Source organism: Pelodiscus sinensis, chromosome 15 (assembly GCF_052426305.1).
Source record: "Pelodiscus sinensis isolate ZL-2025 chromosome 15, ASM5242630v1, whole genome shotgun sequence".
Lineage (NCBI taxonomy): Eukaryota > Metazoa > Chordata > Testudines > Trionychidae > Pelodiscus > Pelodiscus sinensis.
This window is the reverse complement of record NC_143066.1, coordinates 39,616,357-39,643,238: the sequence shown is the minus strand read 5'-3', so window position 1 is coordinate 39,643,238 and position 26,882 is coordinate 39,616,357. Positions and strand designations below refer to the sequence as shown.

The window sequence follows — 26,882 nt, the reverse complement described above, 5'->3', positions numbered from 1 at the left end:
CCCTCCTTCTGGGGCATCTGGTATTGGCCACTGTTGGCAGACAGGACGCTGAGCTAGACAGACCTTTGGTCTGACCCAGTCTGGCCGTTCTTATGTTCAATTTCTTTCCACACCCTGAAGGAAGTGTGTGGAATGAAGCTAACCTTTGCTGAGCTAGTGCTAACCTTTTGGGGTGCAGTGTATTAACCCCCCAACTGTGCGTGTGTTATTGTGACACAGTATGGACCTTCTCAGGAGAGCCAGGGCAATGCTAGTGTACATCCTCTGGTATCTGCTATGTCTGAGGGAAACAGGATGAAGTTTTATAAAGACAAATGCAAAGTACTCCACTTAGGAAGGAACAATCAGTTTCACACAATGGGAAGTGACTGTCTAGGAAGGAGTACTGCAGAAATGGATCTAGGGGTCATAGTGGACCACATGCTAAATAGGAGTCAAAAGTGTGACGCTGTTGCAAAAAAAGCATCATTCTGGGAAGCATTAACAGGAGTGCTGTGAGCAAGACACGAGAAGTCATTATTCTGCTTTACTGTGTGCCGATTAGGCCTCAATTGGAGTACTGTGTCCAGTTCAGGGCACCGCATAATACAGGAAAGATGTGGAGAAATTGAAGAAGGTCCAGAGAAGAGCAACAAGAATGATTAAAGGTCTAGAGAACATAAGCTATGAAGAAAGACTGAAAGAACTGGGCTTGTTTAGTTTGGAAAGGAGAAGACCGAGAGGAGAGATGAGAGCGGTTTTCAAGTATCTAAAAGGGTGTTACCAGGAGGAGAGAGAAAAATTGTTCTCCTTGGCCTCTGAGGCCAGGACAAGAAGCAATGGGCTTAAACTGCAGCAAGGGAGATTTCGGTTGGACATTAGGAAAAACTTCCTACCTGTCAGGGTGGTTAAACACTGGAATAAGTTGTCTGGGGAGGTTGTAGAATCTCCATCTCTGGAGATATTGAAGAGCAGATTAGATCTAGACACCTGTCAGGGATGGTCTAGACAGTGCTGGGTCCTGCCGTGAGGGCAGGGGACTGGACTCGATAACTCCCGAGGTCCCTTCCAGTCCTAGTGTTCTAAGATTCTGTGATTAACCCTCTGAAACCACTCCACCATGGAGATGCACAGTCGAGTTCAATCCGGATTCTCCACAGCCCGACCCGCAGGGCTCCAATCCATAGTGGGGTTGGATGGAGTGAGCCTGTCAGAATCCATGCTAAGGAGAAGAGGTAACTGGTGAGCTGATTAGCAGGCACGTAGGTTCTTCCTGTTTTTACGATGGCTTCTCCATCCTTTTTCCCTTAAGAATAGAGCCGGTTGGCACAGGAAGTGCCGCGTGTGGGACTCTGTCGCAATTACACGTGTTAACCTGTCTCCGGAGCCAGCAGGTGTCTCTGGACAGCCTGTCATGCTGGGAAAGGCACAGTGAAAGCAGGGATCTGCAGCCTGGGACAGAGGGGAGAGAGATGCGGGTCTCCATCCAAGACGGCAACAGCTGAGGTGCGGGAGTTCTTGTGGGCCCACTGTGGGGAAATGCAGGTACAGCTGCTCTGGACCGTGACAGATTAGTCCAGAGAGGTTTGAAACACAAAACTGAATTTGAAGAGCTGGCTCGGTGCGTCGTACAGCTCGGCTCGGCGGCCGCCGCGGGCAGGTTGGATGCGCGAGGCCTGTCAGAGCGCAAGTGGAGAGGGGAGTCTTTGATCTGTGGGACTACAGCGGCTCTGCTTACAAGAAGCACTGAGTCTCTGCTGCGAGAGACCGTTTTGTACAGATGCTGGTTATGAAAGTACCTAGCTGCCTGCCCTTTATCTGTGAGCGTCAGGGGAGAGGTGGGGGAGGGGAGGAATGGGGTGCACGGGCGCGGTCCTACTCGGAAAAAATGTTTTGGGCAGCAATCAGGTCAGAAAAGCAGAGCCAGGAAATCGGCAAACATGGTGTAACAGAGGAGTGGCCCACCTCAGGCGAGCGCCCCCGTCTGCTGTCGAAAGCCTCCTCAGCAACTCGGCCCTCCGGGTGATTTACTCTTGGTGAATCTCAACCCCTTCCGAGGCACACCTCCACCAGGAGCCCATCCTGGTGCCTTCTGCAGAGTCTTTCTCGGTCTGTTGCCTCATTCCGGATGACAGCGCCTCCAGAGCTTCCCCTCCTGGAGAAAACGGCTTTGCCCTGACCTCAGGGGTTTATATTCCAGTCCACAGTGTCTCAGCAGCTCTCCCCGGGGAGCTGTTCACTGTACTGCTGCTCCCTCAGCCAGCCAGTGGCCCTTGGTCTTCTCTCCTTCAGGGCTCCATTGCAACTGAACTGCTCCTGAGCGTTGCAGCTCCTTTTATAGGCCTCCCAAGCCTCTGATTGGCTGGTTTCTTCTGTCGCTATTCTAGCCTCCTGGCGGACTTCTCTATGGCCTTTTCTGGGTTCAGGGCCATGCCCACCCTGTCACACATGGTAAAAAAAATCTAGAGCCAAGTTTTTCAAGTTTCACTTCTGGGTATTCTTACACACACCTGTGTGTGTTTACATACCCACATTAGCAGAGGGGCAGACAGACAATCAAACCCATTGATGACATGGTTTTGCATGTGTTATTTGCATGTGCTGTCGGTTACACAGTTTCCATCTATCCCTCTAAAGGCCGTGCCCAGGCGTTTGCATAAGCGTGTGCAAGCGGAGGTAGAGTTCAGACCTCTTTGAAAATGCAGCCCCCTCGCGGCTTTTTAAGGCTGTGGTAGTTCTAGCCCTATTTGACTGATAATGAATTGGGGATCCTACTCTATGGCAGCACTGAAGAGAAAGTGCCTAGGGACCAAGATGATGGGCTCAACAGAAAGATGCCTAAGACACACATAAATGGGCACCCTTTCCTGCATCATATTATACCTCTAATCCTAGTGTCACACGGGCATATAGGGTTTGAGGACCTGCCATGTAAGATCACAGAAGAGTCTCCCAAGAGAAGGGGGTTAAATCCCCATCACTTAGGATAGAGCTTCACAAACTTTATTCATGAGGTGACTCCACTTTAATCATCTCATGGACAACTCTCTTCCCCTTGATGATCTCATGGATCATCTCATCTCCCATTGGTCACCTCATGGATCACCTAATCTCCCATTGGTCAATTCATCTCTCCTTGGTCACCTTATGGATCACATCATCTCTTCTTGATCACCTCATCTCCCATTGGTCACTTCATCTCTCCTTGGTCACCTCATGGATCACCTCAACTCCCATTGGTCACCTCATGGATCACCTCATCTCCCATTGGTCACTTCATCTCTCCTTGGTCACCTCATGGATCACCTCAACTCCCATTGGTCACCTCATGGATCACCTCATCTCCCATTGGTGATCTTATGGACCCTTCCTCTCCCAGGGGCCACATCACCTCCCTTCTCACCAGTGGTCTCATGGATCACTTCACCTGTCACGGCTGACTGAAAGACACCCCTCAGAATAGCTGCTTACAAGGAAAAAAAAAATCACATGGGATAACTATTCCTGGGTTTCCTTTAATGTGAATTAGCAGCTGAAAATGGAAGGACAAGCCAAAATCAAGCTCTCTTTGATCTAGGGGTATGTCTACACTACCCCGCTAGTTCGAACTAGGAGGGTGATGTAGGCATACCGCACTTGCAAATGAAGCCCTGGATTTGAATTTCCCGGGCTTCATTTGCATAAACTGGGCGCTGCCATTTTTAAATCCCGGCTAATTCGAACCCCGTGCAGCGCGGCTACACGCGGCACGAACTACCGTTACTCCTCATTCCACGAGGAGTAACGGTAGTTTGGACTAGGAAGCCTAGTCCAAACTACCTAGTTCGTGCCGCGTGTAGCCGCGCTGCACGGGGTTCAAACGAGCAGGGATTTAAAAATGGCGGCGCCCAGTTTATGCAAATGAAGCCCGGGAAATTCAAATCCCGGGCTTCATTTGCAAGTGCGGTATGCCTACATTACCCTCCTAGTTCGAACTAGCGGGGTAGTGTAGACATACCCTAGGTTATCATTAAGGCCCACATCCCACAACGCTGCGCACTCTTGCTTTGTAGGCTGACACCGTAGCCCTGGCTTGGGGAAGTTCAGCTGAAGTTTTGCCCAAGGTGGGACTGAAGAGCCTGGCTCTTAATGTGGAATTCTTTCATTTACACTGGACCATGTGACAAGCAGCCCCAGATTCTGCTCTCCCTTACGTCAGCTAAACCCAGCACAGCTTCTCCGCTGGCTCTAGCGAAGTGACTCTGGATTCACACCTGTATAAGTGAGAGCCAAGCTTAGCCCGATGGACTGCTGTTCCACAGTCTCCCACTCCTTGCCAACTGTCTGGGCATTGATTTGTCCGGATTCTCTCGGCCCCGGTGAGTATTACTGTTTGCTTGTGCATGATAAATGCAGGTGTCAGGCAGGATAAAGCACACCGGTGCTTCTGGATGGTTTCAAGTCTCTCACCGATACGTGACGCTGTGTCTCTCACAAGCCCTAGGTCTACTTGATCTGCATTTGAGGGCTTTGTTTAGAAGGCATAAAGTAGCTTATTTTCTGTTGTAGGTGTTTCTGGGGGCAAAGATCACTCTCCAGGAAAAGTTAAGCTCTTTGCAAGCCGTAGACAGAAAACACAAAAGGCCAAATGGGGTAATTTACAGTCACTGTCACCTATGAGCTACATCCCAAAGCCTTCAGCTGCTTAGCAAACTGCCATTTTGAATGATTCCTTTGCACTGGATGCAACAAGCATACATCCATGTAAAAACTTAGAGCCAGACCAAGGCTCTTCCGCAAGAGTAGGCTTGGAAGGATACGATTTTTATCCATAATTACGTGGGTAAACGTCAATTTCACCGTACACACACACACACACACACACACACACACACACACACACACACCACCCAACAAAGACCATTTCCATCAACGATAATCCAAATGTACAAATAGGTAGAGTCCGAAAAATGCCCCTTGAGAACCAATTAAAGTTGGCCTTTGTACAGTCTGACATGTCGTGTCATAACAGCTACAAAGCCTTAGCTTTGGAACCTGAACATCTACCGTCATTTTCTGATCCCCGCCCCTCCCTGGCAGCCCCATAATTTCCAAAATGGAAACATTCAATTGATTAAAAATGGAAAGAAATGCATAAAAATAAACACCGATATTATCTGTTGAAATGATACAATTTCACTCTGCCAAGCCTAGCGACGAGTGATTCCCTTGGAAAGGAGTGAGAACTGCATGCGTGAAGGCTGCAGGATCACCCCCTTGGGGGCTGGAAACCCAACTTTTACACAGGTTACTAAAGAAGTCAGTGGAATTACACTGAAGACAACCAGGCTACATCTACACTGGCATGATTTTCCGGAAATGCTTTTAACGGAAAAGTTTTCCGTTAAAAGCATTTTCGGAAAAGCACGTCTAGATTGGCAGGATGCTTTTCCGCAAAAGCACTTTTTGCGGAAAAGTGTCCGTGGCCAATCTAGACGCGCTTTCCCGCAAAAAAGCCCTGATCGCCATTTTCGCGATCGGGGCTTTTTTGCAGAAAACAAATCTCTGCTGTCTACACTGGCCCTTTTGCGCAAAAGTTTTCCAGAAAAATACTTTTGCCCGAATGGGAGCAGCATAGTAATTACGCAAAAGCACTGACAATCTTACATGAGATCGTCAGTGCTTTTGCGGAAATTCAAGCAGCCAGTGTAGACAGCTGGCAAGTTTTTCTGCAAAAGCAGATGATTTTGCGGAAAAACTTGACAGTCTAGACACAGCCCCAGTGTAAGAGAAGGGCGAATAAGGCCTTGAATCCGAAGAGCATTTTACACACACCTTGCACAGCGTAAATGGCTATACGAGCTAAAAGACAGTGGAGGGTCAGGCCTTGACATGAAGACTTCCAAAGTAGCCTAAGGTGTTTATCTGGATGCTCAATTCCCACCTAAACGAACAGACCCTAGGCATCTAAACCCCTTAGGAGACATTGGAACTCTGAGCATTGCACACTAGTATTCTGATGTAACAGAAACAGAGTCTTTACGGGTTATTTCCTGCTACCTGGGTACAGAATTCCTGGAGTGTTCTGCCTGGCACTTTTCATTCTTAACATGGTGATGTGATGATGAGCTCGCAGGCGCTTTCATTAGGGATCAGACAGATGCAAGCCCCTGGTGCTGGAAAAAAAATCGCCTTCGGACTTTTAAAACGAGAGGGCTGGAAATCCAGAACCTCAGGCCAAATAGAGCTCAGTGGATCCAGCTACTGCCAAAGGACCCAGCAGCAGTAAACAGCAAGGATCCTGCTCCTGGCATCAGACGGTTATATCAGCATCTCAGCTTGTATTAAAATAAATTAAATGTGTCTCACCCTCATGAAGGAAGGGGGGGGGGGGGGGGAAGGAAATGAGGAGGAAATGCCTGAGTCTGCAGAGAGCCTGAAATCAACGTTCCCTCTATTGTTTCCATCCATGTGCAGATTTGTGTGGAATGAATTTTGTTCTGTGCACCGAGGCACATCTAAATATGCACCACCAGGAGAAACAAACCTAGCTGTGGGTGCTCTGCTCATCAGCGAGGCAGCATTGGAACCTCTCTTGTGCGGCCCCACAAGCACACCTCTTCCAGGGAACCCAGCCTGAAACAACAGCTCGGAGAGGAGTGAACTTCCCATAGTGTCTCCACAGGGAATTAACACCCAGATCCACTGCTCCAAGAGGCCTCACCAATCTTACCCAGCAGAGGGCTGGGAAGGGCAGGGGCAAAATGCAGTGGGTGTAGCCCTGTCACCCAAGCAGACAGACTTTGCCTGCTGGGCTAATGGCAAGGATCCTTTTGCTCCCACCTCTACCGCTTCAGAAGATAGGGGGCGCTGTTGTCCCTGCCGGAAGGAGCAAACGGGACCTCCCCCACATTCAATGTTGTGCCTAGTGCCTCAGATCACCCTAATCCGGCTCCTGTCCGCCTCCGCTGCCAGCCCAGCCCAGCCGACGGCGTACCTGAGAACCCCAGGTCCAGCAGGACCACCCGTTTGCGGTCCTTCACGCTGCTGATCTGCTGGAAGTAGAGGTCGACGATGAAGAAGAAGATGCAGGCGAAGAAGGCGATGATGCCGATGGCGATGCCGTAGTTGCAGGCGTTCTCGTTCTGGTTGAAGATGCACTTGAGCTCCGCTTCGCGGCCGTCGTTGACGTAGCCCTCGTTGACGATGGAGCCGAACACCACGATGGAGAAGACCTGGGCAAGGGAGGGACACACAACCGGCCGCTGTTTACATGGAACTCAGCGTTCCCTCAGCGAGGGAATTGGATTCTGCCTTCCATTGGACTCCATGGTAACGTGTCCCCCCGAAAGTGATCCCTACGCTGCGGTGGCTTATAAACAGTGGCCTGCAGAAGGGCTCTCCCTTCCTCCATCAGTGATTTCTACTTTGCCCTGCTGTGGGTCAGCTTACATGCATGGAGGGGGACGCTAGTTTTCATCCAGACCGGGCAGAGAGAGAACAGAACACCCGGGGCCAGGCACAGCCTTTCCGCCTGCCTCGCTGCCAGCTGTCAGGCGGCGCTCAACAAACCGCCTGGAGTCACTCGGGAAGGGAGAGAAACGAAGTTACTGAGAATAATTGAGTGGCTGAGCACGCGGCTCCTGAAAGAGACGCACTGGAAGGAGAGGGCAGCAGACAGGGAAAGCCAGGCTGACGCTCGGCTGCTACCTGAGAGGGGAGTCGTGGTCACGCCCTCAGACAAGGACAGGTCCGTGTTTTGCTCAGCACTGCGGGGGCTGCAGGCAGCCAGGGGATAAATCTGTATCTGGAGACCCAGCTTGCAACCAGCTGAAGGACAAAAGTGAGGCAGCTTTGCTGGCCTCCCTCTGGTCCAGGGCTGGGCAAGATGTGTCCCTGGGGCCGGATCTGGCCCACCTAACACTTTGATCCAGCCCACAGACGGCACGTGGCCGCTTTCTATTTACATCGTGCTGCCCATGCCACCGAATTTCCAGGCGGTGGCTCAGGCAGCAGGAGCCTATTTAAATGGCTCCCGACTCTGGGTTGCGGCACTACCCAGGCAGAGGCTGGAGCCATGAGCTCTTTAAATAGATGCAGCAACCCCCGGCGGCTGCCAGGCAATGTGGAGGCAGTGGGGCCAGGAGCTGTGAGCCCTTTGAGGTGTTTTTACTTCAAAGCCTCTGGCCCCACACAACTCTGGGGGAAGGCTAGTCCCGAGGCTCCGCCTCTTCCACCCAGACCCCTCCCCTTCTACCTCAAGTCCCGCCCCTTCTGGGTGGAGCCAGCCCATGACCACATATCAAAATTCTTTAAGTCTCCCCCTCCCCACAAAAATGATTGGCCACCCATGCTCTGGTCCCGAATGGATGCTGGCTTGCCTAGCGGGACTGGCAGGCCTGGTTCGGGTGAGGCCGGGAACAGGATACCAGGGGTGTGACAGAACAGGACAGATGTCAGACAGCAGAGCAGCAGGAGGGGAGGGCAGAGAGCTTGCTTTGTGCCCCTGCTCTGCTCTATACGGGCACTACTCCTGTGCGTTGACCTTCCCTGAAGAATTATTTTGGAAAAGCCGTTTTAAATAATAAATGGTTTAAATAGTAAATGTGCGGAATAAATTTTGTTATGTGCACCATAGCCAGTAGTGATGTGCACCACCCACAAAAACACATGCTACCGGCAGTGGGCCATGCTGTTACTCAGCTGGGTGGCACTGCTCAGGCACTCTGCTTACAGGGAATGCTGGTTGGGTCTCTGCAATATGAAGGGGTACACAGCTCGACAGGTCTGGGGACGGGCTACTTTCAGGCATGGCTCCCTTTGAACGTGCCGGATTGACATCAGTGCTGCTCACTGAGCATTAGCGTCTGCATTTCCGGGCACTGTACCTTCCTCCCAGAGCAGCAGCAGGTAGGTTCTGCCAGATAATCAATGGCTCCTCCAGGAGTCACCTGCTGGGAGACAACTAGGGCCTGAGGGAGTAGAGCAGAAACCCCGGCCCGGCGTAAATCCCTGCGTGTTCCCCAGGCCACCTTCCCGGCCTGGCAAGCAGGAAAGCATCACGGCCTAAGTCTGTAGCAAGGCCTGGGCGTGAACACCATGCCTGCTACATCTTAGACTGACACTGTGACAAGGTGTAGCCCCGGGGCCCACTCCACTACCTCGCCAGCCTTTGCCTAGGCAGCACTGCACCGGGGTTTCGATTTCGGTGCCGACAGCGGGGAGCAAAGCAAAGCCTGCCGGTGCCCGCCGTGCAAGCTGTGCCGCTCCGATCCCGTCGTGCCAGTGCCAAGGCCTGGTGTGTTTCAATGCCCCGCCAGCTCAGGAGGCAGCGCCAGGAAGCAGGGACAGAGAGCTTAACAGAGAGCAAAGGCCACGCCAGGCGCCAGGTCTGCGAAGGCTCAAGTGCCCTAGTTCTCAGGGGGATCTAATGATGCGGTAGCTCGTGGCCTGGTGACAAAGCACGTGACAGGCAAAGAGAATGAGCACACACGTGGCCGTGACCGGATCGTGCCCCTTTGACCGTTTCACCTGCCCCCTACCCCCAGCTGGCCCAAGTCTGAGCTGACCCTCCAAACTTGGGAGCAGCTGCCAAATCGGCCCACCTCCCCCAAACCCAAGACGCCGCGCTCATCATCAGAGCCTCCGAGCACCTGCCAGCCCTGGACCCAGCCCCGGACAGACATCTGTGAAGGGGGTTCGTTGGCGATCGTAGGACCGTGTCCCACGGCCACATCTGGCTCTGTCCCACTGACTCGCAACAACCCCTGGGAACGTGGGAAACTGAGGCACAGAGCAGTGCAATCACAGAATACCAGAACGGGAAGGGACCTCGAGAGGCCGCCAAGTCCAGTCACCTGCCCTCACGGCAGGACCAAGCACCGTCAGTGGCAGAGTTCAGAACCCAGGAGTCCTCATTCCCAGACTTCTGACCCAACCACCTGCAGCACAGAGAACAGCCAGCAGCACAATTCTCAGCCCCTTAAAATCTGGGAGGTGCCTGACCCTGCAGCTTCTGCTCCAGCTAGAAACCAGCAGGTTCTCCTCTGCCACTGATCCTTCTCTCGGCGCTTTCTCTGCTCGCATATTCAGTCCAATCTCCTCTCCCCGGCCCCACCTTGACTCTGAGCGCCAGCCCTACGGTCCGTTGCAGCCTGCCTCCTTCGCTTTCACTCGCACACACTGCGCAGCCAGCAATCGCTGCGGCGTGCTCCCTTGTCACACCGGGACGGGAACGCCACCACGCGAACCAGAAAGATACTGCCTGAGATGAACCCGCCCTCCACAATCAGCATTCTCCCACAGCTGCGCTCTCAGCAGTTGTAAAAATCTGTTCATAAATAATGGAAAGTTGTTGTTTGCCTTCGGAAAGACGAGCCGCATTTACAAGGCAGCCCCGACAAAAACAACGGGAGCCTGGGCAGCATGAATAATTGAGGACAGCTGATTTCACGGGATTATTTTGTTGGCAGGTCAGCGAAAGCACAGTCTGCCTAGCATCCCACTTCACCGTCTTGCTCAGTCCTTCCAGGAATAACGGCCTGGATTTCGTCTTGGTGCTATTAACTCTCGAATCGTAGCTGCTGGGGTTTTTGTGTGTTACCCACTGGCTGCTGACAATGAGACATGCTTGCCCAGTGTATGATGTGTGCATCGTGTCAACAAGCTGCCGTGGACTTCTAATGGCATCGTCATGCCGCCCTGGTATGTGGGCAGTGAAATGACGACCTTGAGAAATGCAACTATCACACTGCAACACAACATGCTGGACTGTGAAGGGAGCTCTGGTCAAATCCAGCCCAACAGGCAGGATCCAGCCTCTACAGAGAGATTCCCAATGGGCCCTGGTCTGGGATCGTAGAAGCCACCGGGTAAAATTTTCAGACATACCAAAGTGACTTAAGAGCCTGAGGCTTACACTGCTAAGTGCCTACGTCACCGCTGAAGATTTAGGTTCCTAAGACACTTAGCCCTGGTCTACACTAGGGGTTATTTCAAAATAATAAGCGGAGCCTCCACACGACCAAGCCCATTGTTTCGAACTAGCGGGTTGGTTATTTCGAAATCTGCACTCCTGCTTTCCTCGGGGAATAAGCTTCTTTCAAAAATCGGTATTTCGGGAGTTGTTATTTCAGATGTCGTCACTTCTAAATAATTTCCTCGTGTAGACAGGCCTTTAGGTGCATCTGGAAATTTTGCCCAAGATCATTTACAAATATTCACCGATTTACTGGAAGTTCCAGTGGCAACGTGCTGAGTGGGAAATAAAGACAGCTCCCGGCAGCCTCTCGGACCCAGGCATCACACCATCCGGCACAAAAGCATGTCTGGATATCTCACCGAGCGCCAACGGGACAGTGAGAGATGATGAATGTGTCACTATCCCAGGGGGCAGGGAGCCAAGAGAAGTAAATCCCATTTTTTAAATCCTTCCAGTTTCAACCATCTCTCAGGAGGAGATTTGGGATTTTTTAAAAATATGAGTTTTCATCTCAAATTGTCCCATTTCTGATAAGCAGAAACTAATAACAACGCACGGCTACTCTCACCATTTGGCTAATGAGTCCTGACCAGCATGGCCTCCTAATTACACAGCTTGAATTCCTCAAAGGCCACTACAGGGGGACAGCTGATTAGTCCCTCATCTTTATGATTAGTAATTGCGTTGCGGTTGCACCTCTCCATCTACTGTCAGACCTGGATAACTGAGCACCTCACAACCCCTCATGCCCCCCCGGGAAGGAGGTATGATTCCCATGATACAGATGGGAAAGATTAAGACTCAGAAGTATTTAAGGCACCAAAGTGCCGCTGCAATTGGTAGAAGGTAGGCACTCTGAGGAGCTGGGCCAAAGTGATTTGTACACCTGGAAATCTCTGGTGGAGCAAACAGTCCCCAGAAGAATTCAGCCCCCCCCCGGCTAGGCACACTCCATTCAGACAGAGTCCCTCACAGTTAAGAGAGGAAATAATTCGCCCAGTGCCACCCAGCAATCAAGTCAGGAACGGAACCCAGATCTCCTGGCTTTTAGTACAGCACCCTACCCACTAGCCCACGCTGCCACTCCCCTTGCAAGGGCTAAATTCACTCCCTGAGGAACGCCACAGAGGACAGGGCTGTGACCCTCCCGGGAGAGCCCTCACCTCTTGCCGCATATGGCTTTAAGCATGGGGCGTGGAGGGGCTGGAGATACTGGGGGAAAGGTCCTGTGCTGTGCTCTAAAAACCACTCGCTTTCCATCGGGGGCGCCTGGTCCTGTGGCCTCTGGGAAGCAGTGCCGTGGAGCCGCAGGTCTTCCCCCCAGCGTCCCCCGTCAATCAGGAGCGATGCCCCAAACTCTGGCTGCATGAGCAAAGCTGCTTGGGGTGACCTGTGAGCAACCAGGAGTGAGCTGACAAGCCCCGCTGAGGGAACGCCACTCGCCACTGCCCCTCGACTTCTCACTGGGGCTTTAGTGAGGCACAGTTATTCGCTGCTCCCTGTTGTGGAACGCTGCCATGGACTCCTAGACTGTGTCCACACCCCACCCCAGAGGCCAGGCCCAGCCTTAGGGCAAGGCGAGCAAGGCTGTTGCCTTGGGCCCCGCACCGTCAGGTCCCTGCACCGCCCGGCACCCGGCCGCCTGCCTCTAAGGTTGCCAGATGCTTTCACAAAAAATCCTGAACATGGCAGGAAAAAAATTGGTTGAGAAAAAGAAAAAAAAAAAAGGGGGGGGGGTGCTGCACCTTTAAAAATCCCCATGCTCCTTGCTCCCCCACCCCAGTCAGATGCAGAAAGGGAAGAATGTCCCCGCCAGCCTTCCGTCCAAGAAAAACAGAAAATACTGGACATGTATTTTTTGTTTTTAACCAGACGGGCCATGAATACCGGACTCTCTAGGCGAAAACCGGACACCTGGCAACTCTACTCACTGCCCTGGCGGTGCAGCCAACCACAACATGCCACCGTGGGCCCCGCACACTCTTTGGTCGGGCCTGCCAGAGGTGGCAGCATGTCAGTGGTGGGTGAAGTCCCAGCCATTACAAAGGTTTGTGGAGCTTCACCAGTGGCCAGGAAAATCCAGAGCTCCTCCAGGTGGAAACTAAGAACCTCAGTCATCGGGGGCGGGGGGACGGCGATGCTTTCGTGCCAGGGGCCTGAGGGCGCTGCATTGTGGCTCTCTCTTGGGGGGGCAGCTGCTAGTGCAAACTCCTTTCTAAATCTTTGATACCTGAGCTCGAACACTCCAGAAAAGGCAGCCAAGTCAATGCTGGGACCCAGAGGGGACCCAAATGCAGCAAGGAAATGCAGAGCGTTGATGGAGACGTTCCACCCCAAGTGGCCCTCTCACTGCAGCCGAGTCCCGAGACGGACCAACCCTGCCGATCTCACACCCGTCGGGGGAAACCCACCCCCCACGCCGCGAGCCAGCCCGAGGCTCCAGCCCCCTCGCCTGGATTACAGAGAAGGGAACCCTTGTGCCTGTCCTGGCACGCAACAGCATCGCACAATGAACCCATGTCAGGAGGGAGTGGGAGCAAGACAAAGCGCCACCGCCCCCCTCCCCGCCCCTGGTGCCCACAGATCCTCTGAGCCAGGAACCATCGATACTCCGGTCACAGCTGAGCCCCGCATCTTTCCTTAGCTTTGATTCAGTTCTCAGGAACGTTTATTCTAGCTGCGAACGATGGCACCAGAGCAGCCATCAGGATCCCAGTGTTCTCCTCCCAGCAAGGCCATGCTCCGTGCCTCAGTTTCCCCAGCTGTAAAATGGGAGCTAAAGCATCTTTGTACAGCCCTGTGAAAGCTGCAGATGAAAAGGGCTCCGCGTCACTACTGCCGAAGCTCAATCCAGCTACCTTTGCCAACAGCATGTCTTGCAAGCACCAGGGACGCAGGCTGAGGAAGAGGCCAGCTCAGGAGGAGACGGGGGGGGGGGGGGGGTCAAGGGGACCGTTTGTAGGCAGCTCTGGGACCGGAAGGGCCCTGGGATAAATTAAGAGTCGCCCCACGAGTTGCTCCAGTTAGCAACAGCCTCCCGAGATCTGTCACTGGCCGGCGCAGCCCAGAACAGCCACAGCGAGAGACCCCTCCTTCCTACTCCTGACGCAGCCCCCACCTCAGCATGACTCCTGGGCCAGGACTCGTGGGGCGGGGGAAGCACAGAGCCTACGGCAGTGTTGGGGAAGCCTCCCCCAGCCCTTTCAACACAGTTCCAACCTCGACCGTCCAGTCCAGAGGCCCGCAGGGGTCAAGTTTGTGGCCAGGATCCAGTCCCTACACTGTACCTGGCTGTCCAGACCCCCCTCATCCTCCCATGTGCCAGGCAAGAGGGGAACCTCTTGTTCATCTTGGCCTCTGAGGATAGGACAAGAAGCAATGGGCTTCAACTACAGCAAGGGAGGTTTAGGTTGGACATTAGGAAAAACGTCCTGCCTGTCAGGGTGGTTAAACACTGGAATAAATTGCCCAAGGAGGTTGTGGAATCCCCATCTCTGGAGATATTTAAGAGCAGGTTAGATAAATGTCTATCAGGGATGGTCTAGACAGTGCTGGGTCCTGCCATGAGGGCAGGGGACTGGACTCGATGACCTCTCGAGGTCCCTTCCAGTCCTAGTGTTCTATGATTCGCACACGAAGGGCCTGATTCTGGCTTGTCTGCCTGTCTCAGGGTTGAGGAAGGAGGCCCAGATTACCAGGGTTGCCAGGTGTCCAGCATTGACTCGGAAAGTCCAGAATTTTCGCCTCCTGTCCAGTAAAAAAATTCAGAAAATACCAGACACCTAAAATGTTCAGAATGTTCTGATTTTCTTCCCTGCCAGGAGGCGAAAATAGGGCCAAAAAGCCTCAAAGGCATTTCTTAAAGGGGACATGCTAGTTTGTTTGGGTTTTTTTGCTTAATAACTCTCAGGTCCTTTTTTTTTTTTTTTTGTGCAACAACTTTGGTCTCCCCCTTTTCCCCCCCCCAACAGAATTTTTTCCCCGGTGTTTTTTTTGGGGGGGTTGGTATTTTTGGTTAAACCATCTGGCAACCCTACAGATTACATTATATCAGTGGAGGGAGACAAATTTGTCTGCAGGGATTAAGTTTAAAGTTAAATTCTGTCTACAAAGATATGATTTCCCCTCTCCCCCCCATGTCCTTGTGAGCCCTAGGCATGCACGTAAGGGCGGAATTTAGATCTGGTACATTTACCGTCATTAAACGACACATTCGTTGCTCAGATGCCCCTCTGCAGAGTCTCAGGACTCTCCTACGAAGGTTAAAACGTGCCTGCAGAAGCTGTGAGTCTGGGGCCGTCTCTGTGCATTTTCTGAGACCTCAAAGAATTAGTCCAGATTATACTAGAAAGGCCTCGCCTATTTCATGGAGAAAACTGCCTCTCCATTGCTGGGTGAATTACATGAACACCCCCAAAGAAGCCGAGGTGAGTAGGACTGTGTATTTTGGGTCCGTTCCCATGACTGGGAAACAGCTGATGTCACGTGTCAGTCTTGCAAAGAAATACAGCTGTGTCGCGGGTGAATGGAGCCCTGGCCCGTCCTGCCAACCAGCGCTGGCTCATTGCTTCCTTGCGTTCTCCTATCGGTCTGCCTCTCAGCCCATTGCCTCCTGCCTTACACTTAGATTGGAAGCGCTCTGGGGCAGGGACTCTCTTTTTCTTCTCTGTTCGTACAGCGCCTAGCACTGGCCCATAATCAGGGCGCCTGGCTGCTGCCATAATACAAATAATACATTGCAAGCACCGTAAATCACTACAGAAAACGGGTCCGGGATGCTTGAGCCCACAGTGGGGTTTCTTTGCGTCATACCCTAAACTCCCCCCTTGCTGAGGTCCTGACCCAGCAGGGAGCTGAGCTCTTCTTGTAAGGGCTGAGCGCCTTCCATCACATTCCGTCCACACCTGATAGGAGGTAGGCAGCAAGACTGGGCCAGTCTCGGGATGCCACAGCCCAGTTCTCTGATGGGCCCCAATCCTGCAACGTGCTGAGCATTTCAGGTCGAAACTGACCCCTTGCCTAGGGCTAACACAATGGGCAGCAGTCCGAAGCCTCATTTCTGTGCCACTTAAATCCGGATCTTAGTGGCGCATTGTGCCTGCACTCTGCACAGAGGTGAATTTCTCTATTGGAGAGGTGACGATTCCTCCCGAACTCCGACCCTTGAAGGATCAGGCCCCAGGTTACGTCCTGGTTCCTCTTTATTGTTGCCATTTCTAGAGGCCTTCCCACAAAGACATGTAGGCAAGATGTGAAGGCTCCGAGATATTTTATCGGCTGCTAGATCTTTCAGCAGGGCTCAGACAAAAAGGCCAAGATCTGATTCCAAACTCCGGCCCAGAAGAGGTTGTTAGACATGCCCTTAAACATATTGCGGTTGGCTAACAGGCTAATCAGCTCGTGAACAGTGCACACTGATGAGCACATGACCCATTTTTGCTAACATTTATATTTAGTTACATGCCAAGTTTTGTTGGCCTAAACTGACGGTCCATTCAGAGTTCCTAATCTAGTAATGCCATCGGAGCACATGTCAAGCAGACTTCATTTCCAGCTAGGGCTGGGAAGAAAAAAAGAGAATGCAGGAGCCGTTTAAGCTCAGACACAACGGAACTTCTGTAGAATTCAATTACCAAGAAGTTACATTTCAGTTATGTAAAGTTCCGCGTGCCAGCTACAAAACAAGGAAGTACGGAATTAACACAGAAAAGTCAGAGGTCCTAAACCAAACAGTCAGGAAGATCAGAAAAAAATCCAGACGTTAACATTATACTTAGCATGCATGGTGGGTTTAGTTGCTCAGCTAAGGTACAGCTAGGAACAGAACTCACAATGTTTGAGTTGCAATACAATGTCATACATGGAAGACCATCCTTGGAATCACCCCAGCTTTGCTTTAAAAAGTAGGGAACCTTGTGAGTCAGGTGTCCTTGGAGACAATGGGAGACAATTAACATAGGAGATGCCAGTGGTCCTGCCAAGACCACCAGAAGGATCCAGCGAGGGACTGTTCTGGGCGGCATGCCCCCTGCAAGGGTCTTTGTGGGATTTGCCACGATGACAACAATGACCCCAAACGACCAGTCTAATGTGCTCACCCTCCCTAGAACTCTTTGAATAACCGAAGTTTACTCAGGTGAGTAAAGGTTCACAGGATCCAGCCCCAGCCATGCGCAACAATTTTGTTCTCAAAATAAATAAAACCCCAAAAGAACAATCCACCATCCAGGCAAAATGACAAACCTTCTAGTCCTGTTCTCCCACGGCTCATCACGGTCTGCATGTCACTCCCCAGGAAGGAAGATCTGCATTGCAAATCCCAGCAGATCTTCTAAGCAGAGTGGCAGGAATAAGACAGGCACTGCATTCTCCTTGTTTTGCTGCCCAGCTGTTCTACTACCAGGCATGGGTTTTTTTCCCCCCTACTAGACACATCTTGTACCAGGAGCACCAGCTGTGGCCCCTGTCTCCTGACAAACCAACCCTGAGATAAGAATAAAGGGAGAAACGGCGCTTTCTGCCATCCAAACCCTCATCTGCTTTCTTTAAAACTGGAAAACCAGCTCAGAGATCCTTTCACTAGGCCACAGTTCAGCAAACACTGTAGCACATGCCGGTCTGCTTTGCTGCACGGGGAAGGTTTGCTGTAATAGGGCCTAGGCAATCTACCATTAGAAGAGGCATTTCTTAGAAACTAGAGAGACGGTTGCAAATGCTACTTCACCTTGGTTAAGCAACTGGTTTTGGCCTGTCTCCTGTCTGGTTGCTTAAGACACGTTTCACTGGCAACAGTGTAAGAGAACTGCAGGGGAAAAAAATCCTCCAAAATCTGCAAAGGACAGGCTTTCTATTACAGAAGCTCACAGCATAAACTAGAAAATAACTTTTATTAAGAAAGTAAAAACAAATGGCACCAACTATGTAAGGGTAGCTGCCACTAAGAAAAAAAAAATCACAGGGCAGATCTTTCCCTGGTATAAATCAACATGCTCCAAAGAAGTTGATGGAGCCATGCTCCGATATCCCCATCATTAGTGATTTTTAAGGACAGATTGGACAAACGCCTGTGCTGGATGGTCTTACTTGGGCCTGCCTCCACGCAGGGGGCTGGACTTCAAGATAGCTCGGGGTCCCTTCCAGCCCCCGATTCACACCAGATGAGCATCTCTTCCTCCCTCCTCCCCCCACACGCTATTTTTTAAAAATATCCAATTCTTTATCTGTTTACTAATCATCCGATCTCCTGCAGCGAGATCCGCTCTGGCAGGTCCGGAAGCCCACATGAAGCCTGGCCATTTAAAGCATGAAAAGCCAGCCATCCCATGATCCCATGCAGCAAGATCAGGGCCTTATATTATAAACAATTAAAGAGTTTCAGAAACTGCATTTTGTTGTTCCCCATTTACCAATTTCTGTTTGCAAGTCTCGCAGGAGGCCAGTTGGTTTCATTTTCCACTTGCGATCCATTTCGCTTTCTGGTTCACACAGGCAGAATTTAATTTTTATTTTTGTTATCATTACAATGAATGATTCGGTTATTTATGTATAAGCTTTCTAAAGATTTTATATCCATTTACGTTTTCACAGCTGCCAGAAATTATGCAGACTCACCGAACGGGGTGGGCTTACAGAGTGATTATTGAAGGGCAGTAGACACTGACACTCAAAAGGTTAAAGCTTTAGAACTGTTAAAACACAAACTCTCAGTATCACATGTCAAAATACACAAAGTAGACTGCCTGAAATTCAAGTAAGTTCCAGGTAGTGTTTTTTTTAACTTTGCCTGTCTATGCATTTGATTATTATGGCTGGAAATATTTTTTCACTGGTTTGTGTGTGCACAGTGCAACTGATATTTATCAAGCTTTACTGACAACAACCTAATCCTAAAGCTACAATAGTGCACGTGACTAGGGTGTTTCCAGCCTTAGTAAGGGGAAAAACTCTTTTCTGAAATTCAAGAGACTTTGTCAAAAAAAAAATTTTTGCAGTAGGCTTTTTAAAACTTATTTTAAACATCAGCCATAAATGTATGCCTCCAATAAACTGAAGATGATCCATCCATTTTTAAATGTGTATACTACCGGTAATAAGAAGACAGATGTAAAAGAAAGGAGTTGGTGACTACATCAACGCCCGTTTACTACCAAGTTCGTTTCACTCCATAAAAAACAAGTGTGATCCTATCTTGACTCACAAGCTGCATCGGCCATAAGTGAAGGGACAAATGAGGAACGGTTTCGTGGGGCTTTCCAATTGCAAAAGCCAGAAAGTACTGCATATGCCTGGGGACTTCTGTTCTTCAGAAATTAACGCCACCGTGTATTTAAAGAAATCATCTGAATCCTATTTGGAACTTCACTGGGGATTTCTGAGCTGGTCGATATTAATCAGCAAGGCCCTTAAATGTCAGATGAAAGGTTTGATCCTGCAGTCCTTGTGCAACTCTGTGCTGCTAGAATCCCGCTGAAGGAGTTAGCTCCAGCCTGCTCCAAGTGAAACCAACAATGAGACGCCCATGGATTTCACTGGTGGAGGATCACAGCCTGAAGTAGGACACACACACATAACACCTAGGTCTTGGATGGTTCTGCTGCACCCAAGAAGGCTTCCATTGACTTCAATTGAACTACTCCAATGAGAGAAGCGAGCAGAATTGGGCTTGAATATTAGCTGAACAGCAAAATGACTCTCCTGTTCTCTCTGTGTCCCCCACCCAAAAATATTCAGTAAGTCAGACTGCATCAGGTAGCAGACCCTTCAATGACAGGTCAATTTCACACTGCAAGAGATTGGGCTGGGAACAGAAAGGGACTGAATCATTGAGTTGTCCAATTAGGTTAACTGGATGCTTAAAAATATACAGGAACACATGTTTTAAGGGATATAAGGAGAAAGAAAATCACCCTCCGGTAAACAAAACAAACTCCTCTCTTCCTCCTACTTAGACAACAAGTCTTCTGAGGCAGGAACAGTCTGTTTGCTCTGGGTTTGTACAGCACTTAGCTGAGTTCCTGGTCCATATTGGAAGTCCTAGCTGCTGGCAAATAAATATTCACAATATTGTTTTATGCCAAGATAGCTGCCTGTCATACCCCAATTTGGAGTCTGACTGCAGCCAAAGCTGCTGAAATGATCTTGCAGTACAAGAACTGCCAGTTGGCTTCTCAGTGTAACCCTTCTCCCAGTGCTCAACATGTGGGTTTACAACCTCCGGAAACAATGTTTTGCAAATGCGAGGTACTTGCTTGTGCTGTCTGGAGGCTGGAAGATGCAATACTGGAATGTTATGGGATTGGATGGCTGCCTACACCCACGAAGACAGGCCCAACAAACGCATCAGGATTGCTCGTCAAGGCACGCGAGGCCACGAGGAAAGTCGTGCGTTCACACAGAGACTCTTGTTGACTGAAACACAGCGCTAAGCCAGTTGAAGCTGATGCAAAGTGCGCTGCAGGGAGCCGCTGCGAGCAAGATCCAAGTGAGTTCCAGCTGTGGCCCCAAGCCTGCATCTGTGTCGGTGCAGGGCTCCGGAATCAGACAAACACGGGGCCTGCGGCATGTTTCAAAGAATTCATGTGGACATTCGGGCCTTCACCCTAACCCTGCTGACGTGAGCGGAAAGATGCCCCTCTGACTGTATGGGCTTTGGATCAGGCCCCTTGATCCTGCAAACAACTTATGCTTCAGGCCCATACATGGAGGGGGGTGTGTGCAAAGGGTGCGAACGCCCCACCTTGGAGCCTCAAGTAAGCATGCTCTGGCCAGCAGGGGGAAGTTGGGGCTGATTCCTCTCCCGCAAGAGCGAGGCTGGAGGTAGGGCTGGGTGTCCCTCTGGGACGGGGAGAATCAGCCCCCAGCCTTCCCCCGGCCGGTTGGAGTATTGGGGAGGGAGGCTCAGGCATCACACGGCTCCCGCTTTCCCCCAGCTGGCCAGAGCACGCATATTTGGGGGACCACGGTGGGGGGGTTTTGCACCCTCGCTGTCCACATTTAAAAAAAAAAAGCACCCCCCCTCACCCCAAAGAAACTCCTGCATACGGGCCTGTGCGTGTGCTTAAATGTAAGCACACAAACAGACTAAAAGAACATGGGGCTACTTACAGGCATAGAAGTGATCGGATGTGGGAGAACGGGCAATTTCAGGCCCTTTATTCTCACTTTGGGACCAGTCCCTTGTGGTTTCAAATTCCCCAAAGATTCCTGCTTGACCACTCAGCCACTAAGCATGCGTGGGCACTTTTCCTGAGCTGGTTTTTAATGCCATCGTGTGGATTCTGTTCCTGTTTCACAGAGGCACCCATCTTCCATGCTTCATAAGCCGCACGTCACGGCCACGCACTGCGTCCATCCGAAGAAAAGAACCACAACTGGATTTGACATTTTGGGCCCAGTTTTGTGCACACTGTATCCCATTCAGATGCTCTCTCCAACAGGGCCGGCGTGAGACGTGGGCAGTCAGCTCCAGCACATGTGGCCCCGCACTTTATGTTTGGCCCCGCCCTAGGCACTATTCTCATGTACTGGAGATGGAGGCCATTTATTTTATTACATATTTAAACACCCACGATTAAAAATTCAAATTATATTAAAAATACCTATGGACCTACATTAGTTTTGTAGGGGTAAGACGTGCCTGAGGACATACACAATATAGGTCGAAATACGTACGTCCATTTTAAACCCAGCGCGATCGCAAAGTCCATCCCGCGCGCGCTGCAGTATAAAATACAGAGATACACTCAGGCCTCACGCACAGCGGGCTAACGGCCGTATTGACAATTTGGAGTGGGGTTCATGACGTTTTGCCATTTAAAAAAAGAACATATTTTTTTGCACCACCAGATATCTTACTATATCTATCTCTAGCTAGTGGAACATAGCCTATTTGTGTGTGTGTGTGTGTGTGTGTGTGTGTGTGTGTGTGTGTGTGTGTGTGTGTGTGTGTGTGTGTGTGTACACAAAAATAGGTGTGTGTGTGTGTGTGTGTGTGTGTGTGTGTGTGTACACAAAAATAGGTCACACTCCTGCTCCATATATCTGAACTAGGCCCCGCAAATAATCGTGCCCGTCCTGTTCTCAAAGCACGGGCGAATGAGTTATAGGCCTGACCCAGCAAAGCCCTCAAGCACCTGACTTCAACAGTTTTATTCTTGTACTTAAAGATAAGCGTACACTTAAATGCTTTGCTGGATCAGGGCCCAGGACAGGGGCAACTGGTAGTAAAGCCTCGAGAATGAAGAATAAAGCTGGGGAGAGGGGGCAGTGAAAGGTAGAAAGAAGGAGGTTTTTAATTGGCCACTGCACTTAAAATAGCTTTGACAGTGCATTTCCTGCCCTGAAAAGGTGACACAGTGACTGCTCTGGAGTCTGAAGGCCTCAAGCCACAGAACAAGTTGGAAATCCTCAGAACAGTCAGGGGAACAGCAATGCAAACTTCCCCCGCACACCTCTGCATCTCATCCTGAACCTAAAGGAACCCTCTCTGCCTCTAACTGGGGAAAAGGAGTCTACCGCCCCGCTCAATCCCTGGCCTTTCTGTGAAGGCTGCCTGCTCAGGGGGTTGGCCAGGGGACCCCCATGAGCACCCCGTTAGTGGTGATTTTTGTGATGTGGGCTTTTGGCTCAGGTCTTGTGGGAGAAGGCATGAAGCTCCCAACTCACCAAAGAGCTGTCAGCACAGACCTGCAGGTCTCAGCACATAAAACCCGAGCCTAACCAGGCGCGTTATGGGTGGAGCGTGGGCCTTAACCCTTGCATCTGTCGGCCTAATCTACGGAGGCAAAGCTCCTTACATAGCGTTCCATGTCACTGCCCACAGAACACCAAAGATCAAAGCCACCCTAAAGCAGGCACCCGGAAAACGGATTCAATCTTACGCTTTCGGCGCAGCCACAGGAATTGAAAATAAAATTAAAATAAACCCCAGCCAGCCAGCCAACCCTTCTATCATTTTGCATTAAGGACAGGGATCTCGGTAGGGCTGGATGGTGAAGTCTAGAAGAAAAATGTCTCCTGGCCACCTATTTCCACCGGATTTTCCTGCTCCCCCTCCCATCTGTTTGAGCATCAGAAGAGACAAGAGACCACGAAAAATGACCCCTCTCCAGTGGCAAAATAAAGCCCTGAAAATGCCCTCCCTTTTTGGAGGAAGCAAAGACTTCCACCCCCCCAGGGGGGCAGAGGTGGTCTTTCCACTCTGCAAATAATCACCATAATGCAGCCCCCCCTCCCAGCAGTTGGGGCTATGGCTCCTGTCATTTGGACGGAATGACAGCCCCCACTGGGCAGAGAAAATGGTTTAGCCCCCCCCCTTCCCCCCAGTGCTGCGCCCATTCCCTCTCCCTCTTGCATGGCCGAAATAAAACAAGCCACCCGCCCCAAATGCAAACCACCCCGCAGCCGCGCGCCCCCAGGTATGTCTGGCGAATGCTCCCCCCTCCCCCGTTGCATGGCAAGGCTGGAGGGGGCAAGGAAGGGGAGCAGCCGCCCCCCCCCCCCCAGCAGGGACCGCCCCGAGCCATGCCCGCTGCAAACGCCGCCGCGCTGCCTTACCCAGGACACTATCCGGAGAATGGCCTGAGGCTGCTTGAGGAAATCCACCGGGTCAATGGCCCCCCCGGCCCGGCCCGCGCCGAAGGACGCTCCTTCCATCTTCCCCAGGCGGGCTGCGGCGTCGCCTCTCGGGCTCCGGGCTGTGCAGCAGCAGCAGCGCCCCAGCGGGCGCGCGCCGGCAGGGAGTGGGGGAGGCTCGCGCCGCTGCCTGCCCGCCCGGGTGCCCGCGTCTCGCGCACAAGCCCCCTGGCGCGGCTGGTGCAGCCGGAGCCCGCCTCGCTGCCGCTGACCCCTGTTCCTGGCCGCGTGGGCTCGTCTGGTTTCGTCTGTGTGTTAGGGAGTGGGCGGTACCATGGAGGAAGGGCGGGGGGGGGAGGGAAGAGGCGAAAAGGCTGGGTGAGCGTACAGGTGCATCCTCCTTGCACCCGGATCGCTTTCGATTTTTGTTCACACCTTGTCTTGCCTGAGTACGCCGGCTCCGGCTTTGCGCTTTGCATAGGAGGCTGTTTGGTGTTCTGGGTGCTTCAGGCTGCATGCCCTGCAAATAGCCTGCTGCTTTTCTGCCTCCCCTTACTGCAGGGGGCTACACCTCTCCCCCTCCCCCTTGAAAGGGCAGTTAGGCTAGTTTAGGAGATGCACGGGGGGGGGGGGGGAGGCAGAGGGGCAAAAAAGTAACCTTGTAGGTAGGGAAAAGCAGCACCCCCCCACCCCCACACACTCACCCCATCCCCTTGCAAATGTGCTTCCTGGTTTCTTGAACGCTCCCCCCACTTTCTCCCCCTCTCCCCCACGGGGGCCCAGCCCTACACAACTGCAGCTCCAGACCAAGCATCTGTCCTCCCTCTCTCAGGCAGCTCAGACAGGAGAGCCTCCCACAGAGCTACCCCTGACTAGACAGCCGCCTGACCCCAGTTGCAGCGGGTGGCCGGCGGAAAAGGGAAGACAGGAATCTAAGGAGCAAGGATGTAGCCTATGCTGGGAGAAGGTATTCCTCATCCTCCCACCCCTGCCATTAAGTGAAAGACCCCATCCAAAGAGGCGGGACCCTTGTTTTATATCTAAGGGGAGCAGATGCAAAGCAAAGGGTGGTGGTGTCAGCCCTGGAGTAGTGACGGGTGCATTTGCTGGCTTTTGACCAGTAGAACCCTGTGTCTTTGCTAGAGGCATGGGAGCTAGTCACTAGACTACCGTGTACCTGTTATTTGGCCTAAAAATAGGAAGTGAAAGGCAGTTGGACTGTAGCTTGTGCTTTCTTCCTGCAGGAATTGAGAAACAACATCCTGCCACCCACAGATTCTGTTAGGCTGGAGGGAGCAACCTCTTCTCCTTCCCCCAGCTACTCCCCTCCATGAAAGGAGGAAGAAGAAAAAAGCAATCGGGTACAGGCCCTGTGGAGGGGAACCCCCATTGATTCCAAAGGGAGTTTCTCCCAGGAAGCGCCACATCCTTATTTAGTTTTCCTTTCACGATGATGATGATGACGATTTCGGTTCCATAGATACCGATGCCATGACAACTCTGACATCATCACTTGGCTTGGGCCAGAAGCAGCAAAAGTAACCAAGAGGAGTCCACCTGCATTTTTGACCTGAATACATTTGTGGTCAGGAACCCTAGGGTTCTGTGGCTGACTCATCTTCTGATCCTGGGCAACCCACATCACCTCTCTGTGCCTCAGTTTCCCAGCCAGTGAAATGTGGGTAATACTACTGATCTACCCACAACATGCAGGTATGTGAGAGATGCTTTGAGACCCTTGTGTACAAAATACCATAATAGTGCAAAGCATTACCTGTGTTCTATGCCAGCCCCACCTATCCAACCTGGGCCTTTGTATTAATCCACACCCTTTTCCTGGCAGATGGAGTCAGAAAAAGCTAACTTTTAAATACCATTCTGATGCCATTCACTTTTCTCAATTACAGGTGAGTCATCGTCTTTCCAGATCTATTTCTGACACTCAGCAGGAAGAGCAGGATTCAGCCTTTCATTCCTCAATGTCACCGGCACAATGAAAATCACATTTTACTATGTAAAAAATAAACGGCTATTAAGGGAATGTTGGGAGAGCACCTACCACTTCTGTTTTAGCTGGATGTGTCACTCCACTCGTACAGAAATAGTCAGCAAAGTGCCTAGAGGGGTGAGGATTATAATCCCAACCCAGAGCCTGCAGACTGGCCGGGCAGGATTGTTATTTTCAATGTCACCACAGGTGGGGATACTCAAATGGGTGCAAGGGATTTAGGAACACACTGCTTTCCATGGGAGTTGTGTGCTCCTAAATCACTTGAGTGCTTTTGGAAATCCCAATCTCAACCCTATGCATTCAGTGACATGTATGAATGTAGGGTCTGATGCTGCTTCATTTAAGAGTCATAATAATATAATATAATAATAGAGATTGCCTATCTCCTAGAACTGGAAGGGACCTTGAAAGGTCATCAAGTCCAGTCCCCTGCCTTCACAGCAGGACCAAGTACCATCCCTGATGAATTTTCGCCCCAAATTCCTAAATGGTCTCCACAAGGATGGAACTCACAACCCTGGGTTTAGCAGGCCAATGCTCAAACCACTGAGCTATCCCTTCCCCCCTAACTCCCTTTAACTTCAGTGGGGAAAGGATCCGGTACCCAGAAACCTCAAAAGGCAAAGATCCAGGACAAGTGCCAAAGGGAGAAGGTGGAAGACAGCTCAGGAAGATCTGTCAGACACTCCGGAGCCTTTTGCTTCTAGGACACTAGGCAGATTGGTTGTGGTCAAAGATTGCATCTGACTTCAGTGGGAGGGGACGACACTCAGTGCTTTACAGGCCAAGCCCTGTGTGACTTGATCTGTTGAGTTTCAATACATTTCTTGCTCTAGCACTGACTACAATATACCACCGAAAAGCCACACTCCACCACTCCCACACAGTAGCCCTGTTTGCAAAATAAAACCCTTTATTGTTTGACGTGCATATCCAGTAATGCATACAACACATGCACACAGAGTCAAAGATGAAGACAGACCTAAACACACATTTTAATTGACACATCAGTCACTCAGAGAGTGTATTAGCAGTCCCACAATTAAGGCTGCATCTGCCGTGAAAGCGGTTGATAAGAGCCAGGCAGATGGCAAGCTATACTGTACACACAGCGTTATCTGGAAACATGGTAGTCTTGTTGTTTCACAGCATTTCTCCCTTTGTCCTTTCTCTTACTGCAGAATTTACTGGGTGCAATGAGAAAACAAGGAAATTCACAATAAAAAATCCACACTTGGGCTACGTCTACACTGGCCCCTTTTCCGTAAGGGGCATGTAAATTTCACCTATCGTCGTAGGGAAATCCGCGGGGGATTTAAATATCCCCCGCGGCATTTAAATAAAAATGGCCGCCGCTTT

General features: G+C 51.2%; 1 protein-coding gene across 1 annotated transcript in view; it reads right to left on the bottom strand.

The window, feature by feature from the left end:
* SYNGR3 (synaptogyrin 3) overlaps positions 1-23,813 on the bottom strand; it is a 45,324-nt gene extending 21,511 nt beyond the window's left edge. Inside the window, exons 1-2 of the mRNA XM_075899841.2 lie at positions 23,495-23,813; positions 6,956-7,193 (exon numbers count right to left, since the gene is read on the bottom strand). Coding sequence (XP_075755956.1) covers positions 6,956-7,193; positions 23,495-23,593 — 337 coding nt within the window. The 5' untranslated portion in view covers positions 23,594-23,813. The remainder of the gene's footprint in view (positions 1-6,955; positions 7,194-23,494) is intronic.
* Positions 23,814-26,882: the final 3,069 nt, after the last annotated feature.